The sequence below is a fragment of the Pelophylax lessonae genome (assembly GCF_965119305.1).
Source record: "Pelophylax lessonae genome assembly, chromosome: 2".
Classification (NCBI taxonomy): Eukaryota; Metazoa; Chordata; class Amphibia; order Anura; family Ranidae; genus Pelophylax; species Pelophylax lessonae.
Window position 1 is genome coordinate 98,529,954 of NC_138769.1, and position 18,713 is coordinate 98,548,666.

Sequence of the window (18,713 nt, forward strand, 5' to 3'; positions counted from 1 at the left end):
ATGATTATTGGGACCTGTAAGATTAGTTTGTGCACTTCTCTAAAACCGGAGGACAAGTATATATTATATATATATATATATATATATATATATATATATATATATATATATATATATATATAAATACATAAATTTAAACACCAGCTACCTGATTCTTGGATTTGTTCAGTCCTGACAAAAAAGATTGAATTAAGGCAAACAGTATATTAGGAACCAGATCTGCAGTTTCATTAGGCAGAATTAAATCCAGACTTATTCTGGACCTAATATAATCTATTCGTTGTAGTTACCAGACCAACTCCTATCAAAAGACTACCCCAATATTTAAACAAACAGAACACCATTTACTTTTTACATATCTACCCTACAGTAAGCAGTTATTTAATAATTATAAGACCTAAAAGGCACATGGAAGGTGTACACATGACCACGTGGAATATGTAGAAACCAAGAGATAAACCAGGAATATTTTTAAGGCCAATAAAAGGTCAAAACCCAAGACTAACTGCAGATACCTGGGCATTTAAAGAAAGAACTATATTAAAAATGTATGTGATAATGGGCTTCACAAAAGATAAAATTTTACTGCATCTGCAAAAGGTATGCAAAGTGGCATTTTTGAATAATAAAAAAACATACTTGGACTAAATTGGCATTGGATTCAAATGTGGAAAAAAAATTGGCAAAAAAGCACTGAGAAAACACAAACGCAATAGAAAAATTTTGATATAATGGGAGAAACAAAAAAAAAAAAAAAAAAGGAGGTCTGAAACATTAGAAGACTAAAAATGATTGCATTCTTACCTTTTCACGGAAACACTCAAGCAAGTCTTGGACATACCCTCGCATTTCTTGTAAGAACTGATACTGTTCAGAATTATCCCCAGAACACCCTTCTAATCGGCTAATTGCTTTATTGGAGTCTTGCCGGCTTTGCTCATGCTTCTCATACATTTCCAGATTTGCTTTGTGAGTCTCCTCCATTGCTCTGAGCCTGGTATAAAACATTACACGTGAGCAAATGATTATGGCTGTCCCTGTTTCTGCACAGAAAGTTTTCGTAACAATAGCTCCTAACTTTAAACCACACACCATTCCGGCATAAATTTTTTTTTTTTTTTCAAACCTTACACAACAAAGCACATTCCTGACAAGTAATACGGGTGTACAGAAAAGAGTGGGGTCTCTAAATATTAGCAGCCAGTGAGAATTAAAACCCACAAACACCTATATAAAGCTACAATCTCACTTTAGAACATTAGAGCAGAACGACTACCTAAAATGACATTCTATCAAGATATACCAGTCTTCCAAAAATGATGACACAAAAGCAAAGCTTTAAACCCCATAAAGCAAAATTCACCTTTCACTAAAAAGATAACATAATTGCTACACCAGTTGTTTTGTTTTTGCGCACATGCGCAGTGGGCAGTCGGGTGTGAAGCCGCAAGCAGCACAGCTGGACACCCACATTTAAGATGCTGGTCCGGGGAGCCGAGAGGCTAGAGAAGAACTGGCGAGGATGACGCTGGATTCCCTGGACTGTTAAGTGTCCTGTTATTTAAAGTCAGCAGCTACAGGTTTTGTAGCCTCTAAGTTTATTAGATTTACGTTTCCACCTTTCTATGCAGCTGCATTGATTCTACAAAAAATTGGCAAAAAAAAAAAAATTTAAAAAATGACAACCTAGCCACCTGGAAGTGCTCCATTGTTGGTGTACAGAATGCCTCACATATCTAATTTTATGGTCAGCTCACTATATTAACCTGAAGTTGCAGTGATACAAATCAGGATTTAGAAATGCCCTGTAGATTAATTTGTGGCGATATTCTTGCCAAGGCTCATCAACTTCTAAAAAAGATGCAGACGATAGTTTGTTCTTATAATTTGATTTGCTCAGGTGAATAAAAAAAAAAAAAAAAAAAACAGTGCTTTCCATTCAGAAATCAGGACATAAAACAGTTATTTCTTAACAGAGAATGGCATTAATCTGCAATGTTTGCTAACAATGCACATCGTTAACCTCTTTTTTTTGTTAATGAAAACTGGAGGTATACTTTAACATTTTCCAAAGCAAAGCAAGTCAAAATGTGTGCCCAAGGTTTACCAAATTGTACAGTGATAAAATGAACTGTTGCATGAAGGCTTAACCTTTTATACCTGTGGCCCTCTGTGAAACTCATTGTCATCTCTATTTTTGGTCCACAAGTCCTAGTGACACAGCCCTGGCCCAGAAAGCAACCTCAGTAGGCAAGCCATATGCTCAATTCTTGATTCCATCCGACTTCTTCGGTTCATTGCTGTTACACAAAAGCTTTACGGTTCCTGGTCCCATACAACAAAGGCCAGGGCAACTGAAAGCCTGCGGTAGTCCCCCAAAGGAAAGCTAGTCTGCCCTACCTGTCTTTAAGCTGGTTCTTTACCAAATCAATAGTAACAGGAGTCATCTCATTTTTGGGAGTTTTGAAAGAGACAGAATTATCTGGTTTTAGAGGTTTTGTTTCAGCAGATCCAAAAGCAGAATAGGAGTAAGGGACATTGTAGGATGAGCCATAGGGTATCCCTTGGTAAGTGCTTGGGTAGAATAAATTATTTGTCTCGGCAGGCTGGGGTGCTTGGACCTGAAAGAGAAGAGACAAAATTGGTAAAAATTAAGCAGTCATGGAAGGTCTTTTATTAAAAGTGTATCTAATTATATATTGCAGCTTAACAGTTCCTTCATCCTGGCGATTCTGAAAGTAACATACTTCCTGTTCTAGTTAAAGTAGAATTCCAGCTTTAGTTACTTTAAATAGTTTTTTTGGGCCAAGTTGTTCCGTCTGAGGCAACACCTTCCTGTCTTACACCAAGAACAAAACAGAGTCTGGCTGTGCAGCAATCAGCCATTTATAGGCAGCTTAGTATTCTCTGAATACAAAGCTTCCTCCGATTGGCTAAGGTTGAAAGGCCGGCAGATGACAACACGAGCTCTGCCAGTCAGAGGAAACTTTGCATTGATATAGAAAATATAAAGCTGAAAGAGAATGGCTGAGTGGCACTCAACCCGACTATTTTGTTCCAGGTGTGAGACAAGAAGGTCTCGTCTCACAGCTGGAACACAAGGCTACTGTATGTATCTGATATTTTATACAAAGCACCAAGCAAGGCCACATGTTTGTGTAGGAAATAGTGCATGTGGGCCACCTTGGCTCAAACAAACTATTTAAAGTGACAGTAAAGCTGGAGATCAGCTTTAAAATTGCTTTCTCCCCCCTCCTAACACCCATACTACCACAGCTGAAACAATGATGTCACCCATAGGCTACATGGTGAAACTGTTGTCAAAGATCCCTCCTCTACCCTGCAACCACTGTTGTCTGACACAGGGGAGCCGAGTTATGTGACTGGACCAGAGTGGGCTGAAAATACTGTAGGTAAGTATATACAACTTTTTGCACAGGTCAGTTAGTATAGATGTAAGGAGGGGGAGGAAGTACTTTTTAAGACTATTTTTTTGTGATTTTTGGTGCCTCAGGTCAGGTTTGGGACTTTATGGGCAGGAGTAAGTAGATTTTAAATCATTGGTAAAAAACAATTTATTAAAGACTAGTTAGGCTTCAGCAGAAATTCGACTTTATTGTTCTCTTACTGTATCTTTAGAGGAGCAGTTTAACTAATTTAGATAAAAGACCTTCAAAACATACAGATCAGTGTGGAACTGTTAGAACGATCAGATTTTACAGATTTACCCTCACTTCCTGTAATGTTAACAACCTTTTGCCAGAAAGAAAGTGTGAGGGACTCTTCCACAACAACAATGTTTTTTTATTATTTTTTCTTCCCAATTATAGGATGGGAGAATTAGAACCCCTGTAAGACTTGTCTGTCTGCAATTCTATTGCAGATTTTCCCTTACTTCTCGCCTTGTGAAATCACTGACAGGAAGGGAGAGTAAACTTCTCTAACAGAGCCCTTATCAAGACTGGTAAACCGCAACCACTTTAGCCAAAACTAAATAAACATCACCTTTTAGAACTGTGTAAATCATTTTGGTACAAATGGCAATATAATACCATAAGAAAATGCACACCTGTGGTATACTAATTCCTTTTCGTATCTGTTCCTGTTCCCAGCGACTGATTTCTTCATCTTGCTCCCCTGTTGCCAGAGCTTCATCATCGCTTCCCTCGATTCCTGCCACAGAGAAAACACAATTGTAGAAACTGCATTGTCTGAAATATGGGTCCAAACGGAGAAAAAAAAATGGTGCCAATATGGTGTAGGCTGTAGGGTATGAAGTGAACACCTTAATGAGGACCTCTAGCACTACATAACTTTCTTTAGATATACTGTAGTGGGGGTAGCACCCTGGCAGTAGCATACAAGTGACCAGGAGCACATATCTACAAAGGCTGCTGTAAAATAAATGCAAAACTCACACCTGCTACAAAGCTTCTTTTTATCCTGATACTGCCACACAGTAGTAGTTAGGGAATCAATAGTAAAAAGGGCAACTCCTATTAAAGTTACACTGTCCTTTAACAATCACCCTAAGGGGCTATTCACACCGTTTGGTCCTCCATTGTGCATTAAACACGCTTAATAAAGTGTGTTGCATTAGGGCAGCTCACTCATTTTGTTTTGGTTATCACAACTGACCAAAAATCATGCAAGCAGCATTCTCAGAGCCACATTGTAATGAACATCCGGCCAGAGAAGTGTGTTGGAATTCTATTCTGAATTAATGCAACTGCATTGCACCAACACATGTAACGTGTGTTACCACAACTTGATGGTGTGAGTTGGCCTTAATGCAATACAAGTGTGAATGTTGACAGAGATTTTAAAATAACAAAACTCTCTTTCCCATGCATCCAACAGCTTTCTAATGTCTATGGCTGGATTTACCCAGATAAGTAACACACAGGAACTGCTTGGTAGAAAGCTCCCATCACTTAGCACAACACACAACTTCAACTCTAAAAAGAACATGCTAACAGGGCTCACCAATTTCTTCAGCTATCTTCTGCCTTTGTGATTTTTCTCGTACGGAGAAAACGATCCGCCTCTTTTCATCATCATCTTCATCATCACTGGCATCATTCTCATCCTCACGCACCAACCTTTTACCACCATCCACATCCAAAGATGGAACATCCCCAAGTTCCCGAGCCATCTGTCTCTTCTTGCGAGCAGCATGGATAAAGGCTGCATCTGGGATCTCTCCTATAAAAAAAATCACATCAACGATTTTCCTCATTATGAAAAACTAGGGAGCGAAATAAAAACCTAACCTAAAAGAGTAATTCCAGGTATGGACGTCACCACCCCACCTCTGCCCCTCATCCAATCAGAGAACGCTTTGTATTTATTCAGAAAATGTTAAGCATTCTCTGACTGGTGCCTGTGCTAAGTGACAGTGTATCTCCTGGGTTCAGAATGCAGAACAACCACTCAGCACAGGATCTGGAAGCAAGTGAAGAACATTGGAATAGCAGTGTCTACTTCAGTGATTTCCAGCGGCATCAACCAGGTATGGTATCCAGACAGTTACACTGGTCCAAGATGAAGCAAAGTAACTATGTATAAATTATTCATACTTGGAATTTATCTTTAACAAATAAAAAAAATATTAAAATAAAAATTATCTATAAAATACAAAAATGTACAACAGACCTCATGAATTATATTTAACCACTTAAGGACAGCCCGCTGCAGATTTACTGCGGCAGGCAGCCCCTCCTGCGCAAACCGACGTAGCTGTACATCAGTCGCGCGCCTGCAGCTAGGGGGCGAGTGAGCGCCGCTGGCAGCTGGGACTCCGATGCACGGGGCTAGCGGCTCCGATTGCTGCCGGGCACCCACGATTATTCCCCGCTGAGAGAGGACAGTCAGCTGTTGTAAACACAGCTGACCGTTCTTCTCCCTTGAATGATCATAGAGCCCGTGATCCTTCTATATAGGATCACAGGTCTCTGTGATCATTTCAAAAGCCCAACCCCCATACAATACAGTTAGAAACACTCCCCTAGGCTTACATTTAACCCTTTGATCACCCACTGTTAACCCCTTCCCTGCCAGTGTCATTACAGTAACAGTGCATATTTTTAGCACTGATTACAGTAGTAATGTCACTGGTGCCCCCAAAGGTGTCAAAAATGTCAGTTAGGGGTCCGATCTGTCCACCGCAATGTCGCAGTCATGCTAAAAATTGCAGATCACCATTACTAGTAAAAATAAAAACACAATAAAAATTATATAAATCTTTTCCGTAGTAGACGCGATAACTTTTGCACAAACCAATCAAAATATGCTTATTGCAATTTTTTTTTACCAAAAATGTAGCAGAAAACAAATTGGCCTAAAATCTTAAAAAATTTTGATTTTTTTAGGAATGTTACAGTGCTTTGCGAAAGTATTCGGCCTCCTTGAACTTTGACCTTTTGCCACATTTCAGGCTTCAAAACAAAGATATAAAACTGTAATTTTTTGTGAAGAATCAACAAGTGGGACACAATCATGAAGTGGACCGAAATTTATTGGATATTTCAAACTTTAACAAATAAACTGAAAAATTGGGCGTGCAAAATTATTCAAAATTATTAAGTTAATACTTTGTAGCGCCATCTTTTGTTGCGATTACAGCTGTAAGTCGCTTGGGGTATGTCTCTATCAGTTTTACACATCGAGAGACTGAAATTTTTGCCCATTCCTCCTTGCAAAACAGCTCGAGCTCAGTGAGGTTGGATGGAGATTCTTGATTGGATTCAGGTCTGGACTTTGACTTGGCCATTCTAACACCTGGATATGTTTGTGAACCATTCCATTGTAGATTTTGCTTTATGTTTTGGATCATTGTCTTGTTGGAAGACAAATCTCCGTCCCAGTCTCAGGTCTTTTGCAGACTCCATCAGGTTTTCTTTCAGAATGGTCCTGTATTTGGCTCCATCCATCTTCCCATCAATTTTAACCATCTTCCCTGTCACCTGCTGAAGAAAAGCAGGCCCAAACCATGATGCTGCCACCACCATGTTTGACAGTGGGGATGGTGTGTTCAGGGTGATGAGCTGTGTTGCTTTTACGCCAAACATAACGTTTTGCATTGTTGCCAAAAAGTTCGATTTTGGTTTCATCTGACCAGAGCACCTTCTTCCACATGTTTGGTGTGTCTCCCAGGTGGCTTGTGGCAAACTTTAAATGACACTTTTTATGGATATCTTTAAGAAATGGCTTTCTTCTTGCCACTCTTCCATAAAGGCCAGATTTGTGCAGTATACGACTGATTGTTGTCCTATGGACAGAGTCTCCCACCTCAGCTGTAGATCTCTGCAGTTCATCCAGAGTGATCATGGGCCTCTTGGCTGCATCTCTGATCAGTCTTCTCCTTGTATGAGCTGAAAGTTTAGAGGGACGGCCAGGTCTTCGTAGATTTGCAGTGGTCTGGATACTCCTTCCATTTCAATATTATCGCTTGCACAGTGCTCCTTGGGATGTTTAAAGCGTGGGAAATATTTTTGTGTCCAAATCCGGCTTTAAACTTCTCCACAACAGTATCTCAGGCCTGCCTGGTGTGTTCCTTGTTCTTCATGATGCTCTCTGCGCTTTGAACGGACCTCTGAGACTATCACAGTGCAGGTGCATTTATACAGAGACTTGATTACACACAGGTGGATTCTATTTATCATCATTAGTCATTTAGGTCAACATTGGAACATTCAGAGATCCTCACTGAACTTCTGGACAGAGTTTGCTGCACTGAAAGTAAAGGGGCTGAATAATTTTGCACGCCCAATTTTTCAGTTTTTTTATTTGTTAAATTTTGAAATATCCAATAAATTTTGTTCCACTTCATGGATTGTGTCCCCCTTGTTGATTCTTCACAAAAAATTACAGTTTTATATCTTTATGTTTGAAGCCTGAAATGTGGCAAAAGGTTGCAAAGTTCAAGGGGCCGAATACTTTCGCAAGGCACTGTATATAGCAGAATGTGAAAAATATTGTTTTTTTTCAGAATTGTCGCTCATTTTTTGTTTATAGCGCAAAAAAAAAAAAAAAAAAAAAAAAAAATCGCAGAGGTGATCAAACACCACCAACAGAAAGCTCCATTTGTGGGAAAAAAAGGACATCAATTTTATTTAGGTACAGCATCGTACAATCCCGCAATTATCCGTTAAAATAACGCAATGCCAAATTGCAAAAAATGGCCTGGTCATTAAGGGGGCAAATCCTTCCGGTCCATAACTGGTTAAATATTATGAATTATTAAAAGAGAAAGGAAAAAAAAAAGGTTTTGCATGGTTTGCTTATTTGACAAGATAGAAAGAACAGGCCAAAATGTCAGACTCTGAATTTCCTATTGCCCCAATGTACAGTTGCACTACATTCACCAAACTCAGGATGACACATCAGTTGTCATAATAAGCGTAAGCTTTTTTTTTTATGCTAGTGGGGCACTGAAGAGGAAGACATGAACAAAGTTTTGCTGACTTTAGAACAGGATGAAAGCCTGGGTTGGACACAAGAACCAAATGAAAACACATGAAAATTCTCACTGAAATGGGAGTTGTGTTTTCAATATCAAAGATCATTAATCAAATACATCTGTAAACATATACTGACTTCGTACCTGGGCGCAGAACATTTAAAGATGACAGGGAGTTGGCAAATGAACCGGCTTTGGGTTTCTCCTCCTCTTTTTCACTTTCTACTTCCATTTCTTCCTCACCAAGATCACTACCAGTGTTCATATCTTCCAGGCCACCATCTTTAACAGCAACATTTCTTACAGGTTGATCTAAAAAAAGAAACAAAACTGAAACAATAAATATCTTTGTGCTCTGGCACACAGCTTGCCTCTATTCGCTCTCTTATATAGTCTGGAATTGAGGCTGGTATAATCTACAAAATTCAACACCTTCTGATAGTGCTGACATTGTCCCCGCACATCTCTCACCTTCCTAATGTCTTAGGCCCTTTCACACTGATCAGTATTTGATGCGCTTTTGGTGTTAAAAAAGTAGAACAAAAAAGAACTACAAATGTACCCTTTTAAATCCTATGGAAATCTTCACACCAATGCGCTATATGTGCGGTGCATTTTGAAAAGTCCTGAATGCTGTATGTTTGGTGCATGTTTAACCCTTAGTGCCGGTTCACACTAAGTCGCTCTGACTTAAGGGGCGACCTGTGAAGTCGCGTGCAGCGCGACTTGCACGGACTTCATAAAATGAATGTCTATGCAAGTTGCCTCCAGGTCGCCCCGAAGTAGTACAGGACCCTTTTTCTAAGTCGGAGGGACTTGTGTCGCTCCTATTAAAACAGCTCCTGTACTACACAATGGGATGGTGACGGACCACGACTTGTCACGCTAAAAAGTCGGATCAATGTGAATGCGGTCATATGGTGTCAGGTCTGTACATCCCTGACAGAGGGGGGGGGGTTTCACACACAATCCAGTAGCTGCAACCACTGGGAGTGTGTGTAAAACTAATAGGCAGACTCCTGCCTGTCAGGTGGATGCACTGACGCCCGATTACCTCCACACACCCCACAGTACCGGTGCCCCACCATGTATTCCTGGCTCGGGACCGTCATGGCGGGTGCGGTGGTTGGAGGGAAGGTAGAAAAGCGGACACACGTCCGCTCTCATCTCCTTTTTGGCGGTGACCCAGAAAGAACCGTATACGACTTCACTAGTGGCACTTTTCCACTGCAAGTACCGGCTCGGCTCTACTCGGCCCGGTTTGCTTTTCCACTGCTGGTACCGCATGGTACGGTGTTGGACCGCGTGGTACGGTTCGGTACGGTACGGTTTGCTTTTCCACTAAAGTAGTACTAAAGTTAAGTGGGTGGGATAACAACGATTCTCTGACCAATCAGTGGCTAGTAGTGACTGCATGCAAAGGATTGTGGGATATGGTACCGGGTATGGTACCTCTTGGAACCACAATCGAGGTGGTACTGTTTTTTGAGAGCCGTACCGTTCGGTTCCATGCAGTGGAAAAGCGTCGCTGTACCGAACCGTTCCTACACCGTACCATGCGGTACCATGCAGTGGAAAAGCACAAAAGCGAGCCGAACCGTTCAGTTCCATGCAGTGGAAAAGCGACATAGCTAGTATAGCCGTGAAGTCCCTCACCCCCACATACAAATGAACGCAAGCATACTACGAGTGCGATAGACATGTCAGTTTGCCGTGCACGCCAGAGTGAGAGCAATTATTCTAGCAGAAGACCTCTTCTGTAACGCTAAACGGATGACCTATAAGGGGAGCCTTTCAAGTGTCACCTATAGAAAATATAGGGTATTGAAGTTTGTCACCACGGGCGCACACAAATTTAAGGTTTGACATGTTGGATATCTATTGACTCATGCAGCCTTGCCTTTTATATTTTAAAATTAACTTGTGTATTTTTTACTGAAATTTTGCTTTCCTAGACCCTTGCTGTAATATCACATGACATAAAAAATTGGGACTACCATTATTTTATTTTCTAGGTGTAATCCTAAGGCCTAAAAAGATTTTTTCAACGTGTGCAAAAAATGGCTCTTGCAGCAAAAGGGTTAAAGAGCGCACCAAAAACGCATACTCCAATGAAATAAATGTAGAGGTTCTGCATGGCACATGAGAATGCGAGTACTGACATATATTCTGAAATTAATTGTTTCAAATAAACGATTATCGTGTTCGGCTCGGTTCACATTTATGCGATGCGGGAACGCTGCGAATATGCAGCGTGATCACGCATCGCATCTGCACATCTGGCAGTTCACACTGCCGTATGCGATACGCAGGGGGTGTCAATTAAATGCTAACGACACCCCCAGTTTGATCGCATATCGCAGGGCGATCTGACAGTTCGCACAGGATCGGATCGCACAAGTGTGAACCACTGTGCGATCCGATTCTGAGGCGGCTCAAAAAATGCCTCCTGTGCGAGTTTGCTGCGAATGCAGTGCGAATTCAGCCATACAAAGTGTATGGCTGAACTCGCATCCGCACATGAGATCGCATGTAATGAAGGAGCAGTGCGCTCCGAATTACATGCGATCAGCGCATCCGCAATAATGTGAACTGGCACTTATTGTTCTCATTCTGGGTTTATCCTGCTGGTGGCATTGGATAAGTACAAAGGAAGCGGATGCCAAGCATACGCCAAGCTTAGGATTGAGCATTAAAGTGGTGAGGGTCCTGCTGGCCCCAAGCTATCTGGTGAGTGCCCCCCTCTTATACAAGGTGGTGGAACGCATGACTTAAGTGGGGCACAGTAAAATAAGAAGAGCATGAATCACTAACAACATGTGGTGGAAAAAAGAAGTGGAATAGAAGATTTTTGCCTTTCATACATTTTTATCATCTCCAGGACTTTTATTATTATTATATAGGATTTATATAGCGCCGACAGTTTACGCAGCGCTTTACAACTTGATGGTAGACAGTACAAATACAATACACTTTAATACAATAGGAATCAGAGGACCTTGCTCGTTAGAGCTTACAATCTACTTTTATATTGTTTATTTCTGCAATTGACACTGGTTGCACGGATGTTAGTTTATGGTCATTTTCACTTAGGCTCCATTCACATATAGGCGTCTCAGATCGCGGGCAGAACCGCCGTGATTCTGCATCATTGCCAATTGCGGGATGCCCGTGCGTTTCCTGTAACTTACAATGGCACCCCAAACAAGGCGCGTCTGACGAATTGCGGAAAAATTGCGCAAACAGAATTGTGGGACGCCTGTCGCACAAAAAAAAAAAGTACAAGAACTTCTTTTGGGCGACAGGAGTCCCGCAATTCTAAATGCGCAATTTTACAGCGATTCATCGGGCAACAATTGCGGCAAAATTGCGCAGCGTTTGGGGTGCAATTGCAAGTCATGGGAATCACATGGGCGTCCTGCAATTTGCAATGATTCGGGATCGTGGGCAGATTTGCAGCGATTCTGCCCACCATCCGAGACACCTATATGTGACTGGGGCCCTACGCAATTGCATTTGAGCTAGCGTCAACTTATAAAAAAATATATTTTTTTCACATTTTTTTTTTTTTTTACATACTATTACCGGTGCAGTACAGCGTCATCATAACTGGTGTGGCGGTGATCAGGGAAACCGACAGGTGACAGCATGTATATTAAAAAAATAAATATAGGTTTTTTTTTTTTTTTATTATTTTTTTCATGCTGTGACGAGAGCTGTAGTGTTACCATAGTAACACTTTACTACTCTAGGCAGGTGATTAGAATATTTATTTATTTTAATTTTTTTACACACTAAGGGCTCTTTCACACGGAGCGGACCGCATTGCAATCCGCTCCGGCACTTTTTTTTTTCACGGAGCGGATGACACTTGTGTCATTCGCTCCGTATGTCCGCATATCATCCCATCCGTTTGCGGATGATATACAGACATAATGTAAGTATATGGGCATTGCGGATGTCAGCGGATGACACCGCTGACATCCGATTTTGCATCCGTTCCGTTTTTTTAAACGGAACAAAAATAGGGTTCGGTTCCGTTCCAAAAAACGGAACAGAACTGAAAGGAAGAAAATCGGATGTCAGCGGATGGTCATCTGCTGACATCCACAATCCCATTGACTTACATTATGTCCGCATATCACCCGCAAAAAAATAGGATGATTTGCGGACAAGCGGAACGCCCGTGTGTATAAGCCCTATGACTTTCACTGTCAAAGGCAACAACTTTTTTCTGAATAACACTTATCCTGTGTTTACTATTGTGATTAGCTGTGATTGGCCCTGTCTGTACAATGTGATCACTGTGACCAATTACAGGAGATCAACACAATTGTATACAATGAATGGCATGTATTGAAGCCATCCATTGTGAACAATTTGTACCATGTGATCGCTGTAACCAATCACAGCAGATCCCATGGTACTGGCAGGGGCGGTACACTGATCTGTCAGGTGACACTATGGGGCAGGCGAGGTGTGATCTATGAAACGTTAAAAAACCATACCCCGTGAAGAAACCATACCCCTCGTCACTTCCGGTCTGAAACAGCAGAGCAGCGCAGTAGTGCGCATGCTTAGAGCCCCGGATACGTAATTGAAGGAGAAAGAATTTGACAAGTGCGCATGCTCGGTGGGCATGAAAATATCACGGCACTGTTTCTAATGTTATACTTGCGGCGGGTACATTAAAACACTTCGGGTGCAACATAAATCATGTCCTCTCCTATCGCTGTAACTTCCCTCATCTCCGGTAATAAATATAAAAGCGGCGGCGGGTGTATGAGACGTAAATGTGACGGCGATCGCGGCTCCGTGATCCGCTTTTATATTTATTACCGGAGATGAGGGATGTTACAGCGATAGGAGAGGACACGATTTATGTTGCACCCGAAGTGTTTTAATGTACCCGCCGCAAGTTTAACTACCGTGAGAAATCCATACCCTCCGTAGCTGAACCGGAAGTGACGAGGGTATGGTTTTCTCACGGGTATGGTTTTTTCACGGAACAATCTAGGAAGGAAGTCCTATGACGTCCACTCAGAACAATGAATGTCCCGCCAGCCATCAAGGTGTTGAACTCTAATGGACAGTGTGTGAGATATATATATATATATTATATATAGTACGTGTATTGGGACACTCAGATACCACTTCTGAAAACAGAGGATCACACATGTGTATGAATTTCTTACCATCCAGTCCTGGGACATCTGACTTGGGCTTCGTTTTCTCCTGATCCTCTTTAAATTCCTTTTTAAGGAGTTTTACTATCTTCTTGCTGTGATTTGATTTTTTAATTTTAAAAACTTCTTCCTCTGTATAGTAAAAGATAACAAAAAAACAGAAAGGATCAGGAAGTACATTGGTATGGAAATAAGAACACATTACCCCATTTCCCTCCCCGACCCCAGTTCAAACCCCAATATACCGCATGTGTCACTCAAACACTTCGCCCACGGCACACCTGGGACTTGTAGTGCCTCGTGGGGGGGGGGGGGGGGGGGTGTCGACAACACTGGGACTTGTGCCTCATTGAGGGAAGGGGGAGAGCCTGGGACATGTAGCGCTTCATTGGGGGGAGGGGGAAGCCACACTGGGACTAGTCGTGCCTCATCTGGGGGGAGGAGTCAGCCACGCTGGGACGTGCAGTGCCTCATCAGGGGGAGGGGCCAGCCATGCTGGGATGTGTGGTGCCTCATCAGGGGGAGGGGCTAGCCATGCTGGGATGTGTAGTGCCTCATCAGGGGGGGAGGGGGGCAGCCATGCTGGGATGTGTAGTGCCTCATCGGGGGAGGGGGGCGGACATGCTGGGATGTGTAGTGCCTCTTCAGGGGGAGGGGCCAGCCATGCTGGGATGTGTAGTGCCTCTTCAGGGGGAGGGGCCAGCCATGCTGGGATGTGTAGTGCCTCATCAGGGGGGGAGGGGGGCAGCCATGCTGGGATGTGTAGTGCCTCATCAGGGGGAGGGGGGCAGCCATGCTGGGATGTGTGGTGCCTCATCAGGGGGGAGGGGCTAGCCGTGCTGGGATGTGTGGTGCCTCATCAGGGGGAAGGGGGCAGCCATGCTGGGATGTGTAGTGCCTCATCAGGGGGAGGGGCCATCCATGCTGGGATGTGTAGTGCCTCATCAGGGGGAGGGGCTAGCCGTGCTGGGATGTTTGGTGCCTCATCAGGGGGGGGAGGGGGGCAGCCATGCTGGGATGTGTAGTGTCTCATCAGGGGGAGGGGGGCAGCCATGCTGGGATGTGTAGTGCCTCTTCAGGGGGAGGGGCCATCCATGCTGGGATGTGTGGTGCCTCATCAGGGGGAGGGGCCATCCATGCTGGGATGTGTGGTGCCTCATCAGGGGGAGGGGCTAGCCGTGCTGGGATGTGTGGTGCCTCATCAGGGGGGGAGGGGGGCAGCCATGCTGGGATGTGTAGTGCCTCATCAGGGGGAGGGGGGCAGCCATGCTGGGATGTGTAGTGCCTCATCAGGGGGAGGGGTCAGGATTTGTATTGTCTCATTGGGGGGAGGGGCCAGCCATGCTGGGAATTGTAGTGCCTCTGCACTCATGCCCCGCCCATTGTATGTCAGTGATGGGGGAGGGGGGATCTCTGTCACCAGTGGTACTCCCAGTTGTGCAGTTCCCATAGCCGCCCATCCCCCACACTCACCCTCCTCTTCATCCTGGAAGCTGAGTAGTTTAGATTTGGGTCCTCTGGGCCTGGTGACCCCCTGCACGGCAGCGCCGCTGTCTGTCTGAGGGAGGATGGGGGGAGGAGGAGCGGCGGCGGGCGGCTCGCTGTGCTCCGAGGCCTCATGTTCCCTCTCCTCTTCCTCCGAGTCATTCCTCTTCCTCACATTCACCCTCCGAACCTTGCGAAACATGGCCGACCCGCCACACCAGACACCGCACCGAGCAACGCCGCGCCGAGCTCCGCACCACACACAGCGCGCTCACTGCACCGCTAACACCCACAGCGACCCCTACCGGGCGGCGGCCTCCAATGCACCGCGCTAACTACAACAGCGACCCCTACCGCACGGCGGCCTCCAATGCACCGCGCTCACTACACCACAGCGACGCCTATCATACCGCACTCATTAAACCACAGCAACCTCTAATACACAGAGCGCACTAAACCACTGCTGCTCACTGTGACCCCCTTCTGCACGGCGGCCTCCCATACACCGCGCTCTCTACACGACTGCTGCCCACAGCGACCCCTACTGTACGGCGGCCTTCAATGCAACATCTGTGTATGTGTGCTAATGAATGTGCTAGAGCGACACCTAGCGGCAAAGCCTGTTCATGACCGCCCTGAAATGAGGTATGGAATGATAGCGGCACCTAGCGGCTGCCAATGACCACGTTCACTCCGGTGTTACAGTAGATGCTCTGTAGGTATGGGACACTCGCAAATTGCGCATGCGCGTGAGACATACACTCTATCAGTATGCGTTTAATTTTCGTTCGTTTGCGACAGGGTGTTATGTTGTTATGGGACGCTCGCTCTCCAATAGCTTTTGCGCATTTAAAGAAAAACCACTTGCTCTTGAATAGCGAGTTTAAAGAATATATATACTAGCGATCGACCGATATCATTTTCATAATGCCAATACCGATATTTTGGTCATTGCATATCGGTATTGGCCGATATCTGCTGATACTTTCACACATGTAAAAAAACATTTTTTTTTTATTCTTTTTTTTTTTCTACAGGAACTCCTTGTGGAGGGATCTGGTGGTCTAAAAGACCCCAAACCCCTCCTCTGCACCGAAAAGCATTCAAAACGCCAGTTAGTTTTTTTAATTCGGCGCAGAGTACCCGGAAGTGATGTCATAACATCACTTCCGGAGACCCGGGTCTTCTCTTGGGCGGCAGCGGTGGAGGTAGGATGCCCGAGTCTTCCGGTGGGACGGGAGATCCAGGCGAGCCGCGGAAGGCGGCGGGAGGGGGGGGCGTCCCCCCTCCCGCTCCTTGTAATGACAGCTGAGCGGCTTCTCAGTCGCATCGGTTGTCATTACAAGACAGCCGACCGTCGGCTATGGATGCCGGTCCCGGGGTGATGCTTCTAGCTGCAGGCATCACTCTGGTACAGCACTTTCCCGAAATATCGGCAAATCAAAAGGCCGATTCCGATATATCGGGGAAAGTGCATATCGGCTCCCGATATATCGGTGTTGCCGATAATCAGTCGATCTCTAATATATACGTTGATATAGACCACTTACGAGTGGGCTTTATCGACAAAGCAGCGGATTTTCTTTAAATTCTGCTCCTAGCTGTGCATGCGCTATTAAAGAGGTTGTAAACCCATTAACATTTTTTTTTTTCAACCTGAAAGAGAAACACATAATGAGCTATTATGCTCATTATGAAATACTTACCGTGCCGCCCACTTACCTGTATGACGGGCGACATGTGCAGTCGCCCGTCTTCCAGGATCGCGGCATCCGGCCATCTGATTGGCCGGAGCCGTGGTGACGTCACTCCCGTGCACGCGCGCGGGAACCGACGGTCACGGCACTGGGCTCTGAAGGAAAGGCACCAGTGGCCGTTCCTTCAGAGCGCATGCGCCAGTGATGTCACTGGCTGCATGTAAGGTAAATATCTCCTAAACGGTACATGTTTAGGAGATTTTACAGTACCTATAGGTAAGCCTTATCATAGGCTTACCTATAGGTACAAGTTTCAGAGGAGGGTTTACTTCCTCTTTAACAGCGTTCACTATGGACAGAACGGGTATGGGATGCATACCGGAAGATTGTATGTCTCACGCGCATGCACAGTTTGCGAGCGTCCCATACCTGCAGAGCGACACTTATCTACATAACACCGGCGTTAAATTTTAACAGGCCTATAGCGTTAAAACGCGTTCACAACACACCACAAACGCTCTTGCCATTTAAAAAAAAAAAAGGAAGTGATGTAGAGGAAGCGGCCATCTCTGAGGCGTGCTGTGAGGTCAGGCCTTCTCTCTGTGGTACTTGTGGTGCCTCTAACATCAGAGCATGGATTCCTATACTATGGTTTGGCTGACGCTAGGCTTGCTGCAGGCAGTGCTGATTGTGGAGTGAATGGCCCAGCAGGAACGGAGGAGGGTGTTGCGTCAATACCAGAGGCGTCCAAGGGTCTCTTGGAGATCTACCATGGGGCAGTTTCCCACCTTGTACCAGGAATTGCGCACCCACCCTCCAAAGTTTTATATTTATGTCCGTATTTAGATCTCAACATTCCATGTCTTGCTGGAGATCCTCAGACCGTGGCTGGCGCACCCAAATCCAGTATGAGGGGGCGGAGTCTGCAGAGGAATGCCCCCTCCTCACACTGCGCTAAGTCCTCTTCCAATGGATTCTATAACCACTTCCAGTTCCAGAGGCCGTATATACTGTATACAGCAAGCAGTCATACCAGGATGATTTTTAAATCCTCCTTCTGGCCCTAGGGCCTCAAGCACACAGGACATTATAAAAACAGTAACGTTAGCTGTAGAAAGCTGTAGCTATAGAATAAGTTTTGCAGTAGTGTTTTTTTAGCGTTTGTATTTTTTAGCCTTTTTGTAGCAAAAACTCTACTCCCACAAACGCTTATGGCTCAAATAAGCTCTTAGACGCCAAATAGCCGCATTCTTCAGCTTTTGTTTTAGAGTTTTTTTCAGAGTTAGAGTGTTTTTATAGCTAAAAAATGACTCTTCAAATGCACTAGTTCTGGGTTTTTTTCCAGCCAAAAAACCTCCTACCAAAAAACGCAGATTTTTACGGGCTGCAGAAAAAAAATACCTGAAGCCAAAAACAGCAGCTGTAAAAAAATGTTATAACAAACTATGAAAACTGTTTTTTTTTTTTCAAAATTTTCAGTCTTTTTTTGTTTGTATAACAAAAATAAAAACCCCTGTAGTGATTAAGTACCACCAAAAGAAAGCTCTATTTGTGTGAAAAAGTTATAAAAATTAGGGATAGACCGATTATCAGCAAGGCCGATAGCACTTTCCCTGATATATTGGTATCGGTTCTGGAACTGGCCGATATTGCCAAGGTTTTTTTTTATGTCATTCTGCCTTCATTAGGCTGCCTCCCTCGCCTTGGACAGCCTTGTCTGGAGTCGGGACTAGTCTCGCGGGAGTGTATCACAGCCATACACCCACCCACAGCAGCCCAGTGCCAGCCAACCACCCACATCCACAGGCCCTGTACCAGCCAGCCACAGGCACTATACTAGCGAGCCAGCTAGCCACCCACAGGCCCTGTACCAGCCAGCCACCC

The 18,713-nt window shown here is 44.3% G+C and overlaps 1 protein-coding gene across 1 annotated transcript in view; it reads right to left on the bottom strand.

The window, feature by feature from the left end:
* The window catches only part of PAXBP1 (PAX3 and PAX7 binding protein 1), a 51,182-nt gene extending 35,718 nt beyond the window's left edge, over positions 1-15,464 (bottom strand). The window contains exons 1-7 of the mRNA XM_082247666.1: positions 15,121-15,464; positions 13,636-13,779; positions 8,606-8,773; positions 4,987-5,205; positions 4,070-4,173; positions 2,401-2,621; positions 805-994 (exon numbers count right to left, since the gene is read on the bottom strand). Coding sequence (XP_082103792.1) covers positions 805-994; positions 2,401-2,621; positions 4,070-4,173; positions 4,987-5,205; positions 8,606-8,773; positions 13,636-13,779; positions 15,121-15,334 — 1,260 coding nt within the window. The 5' untranslated portion in view covers positions 15,335-15,464. The remainder of the gene's footprint in view (positions 1-804; positions 995-2,400; positions 2,622-4,069; positions 4,174-4,986; positions 5,206-8,605; positions 8,774-13,635; positions 13,780-15,120) is intronic.
* Between the last annotated feature and the right edge of the window lie 3,249 nt (positions 15,465-18,713).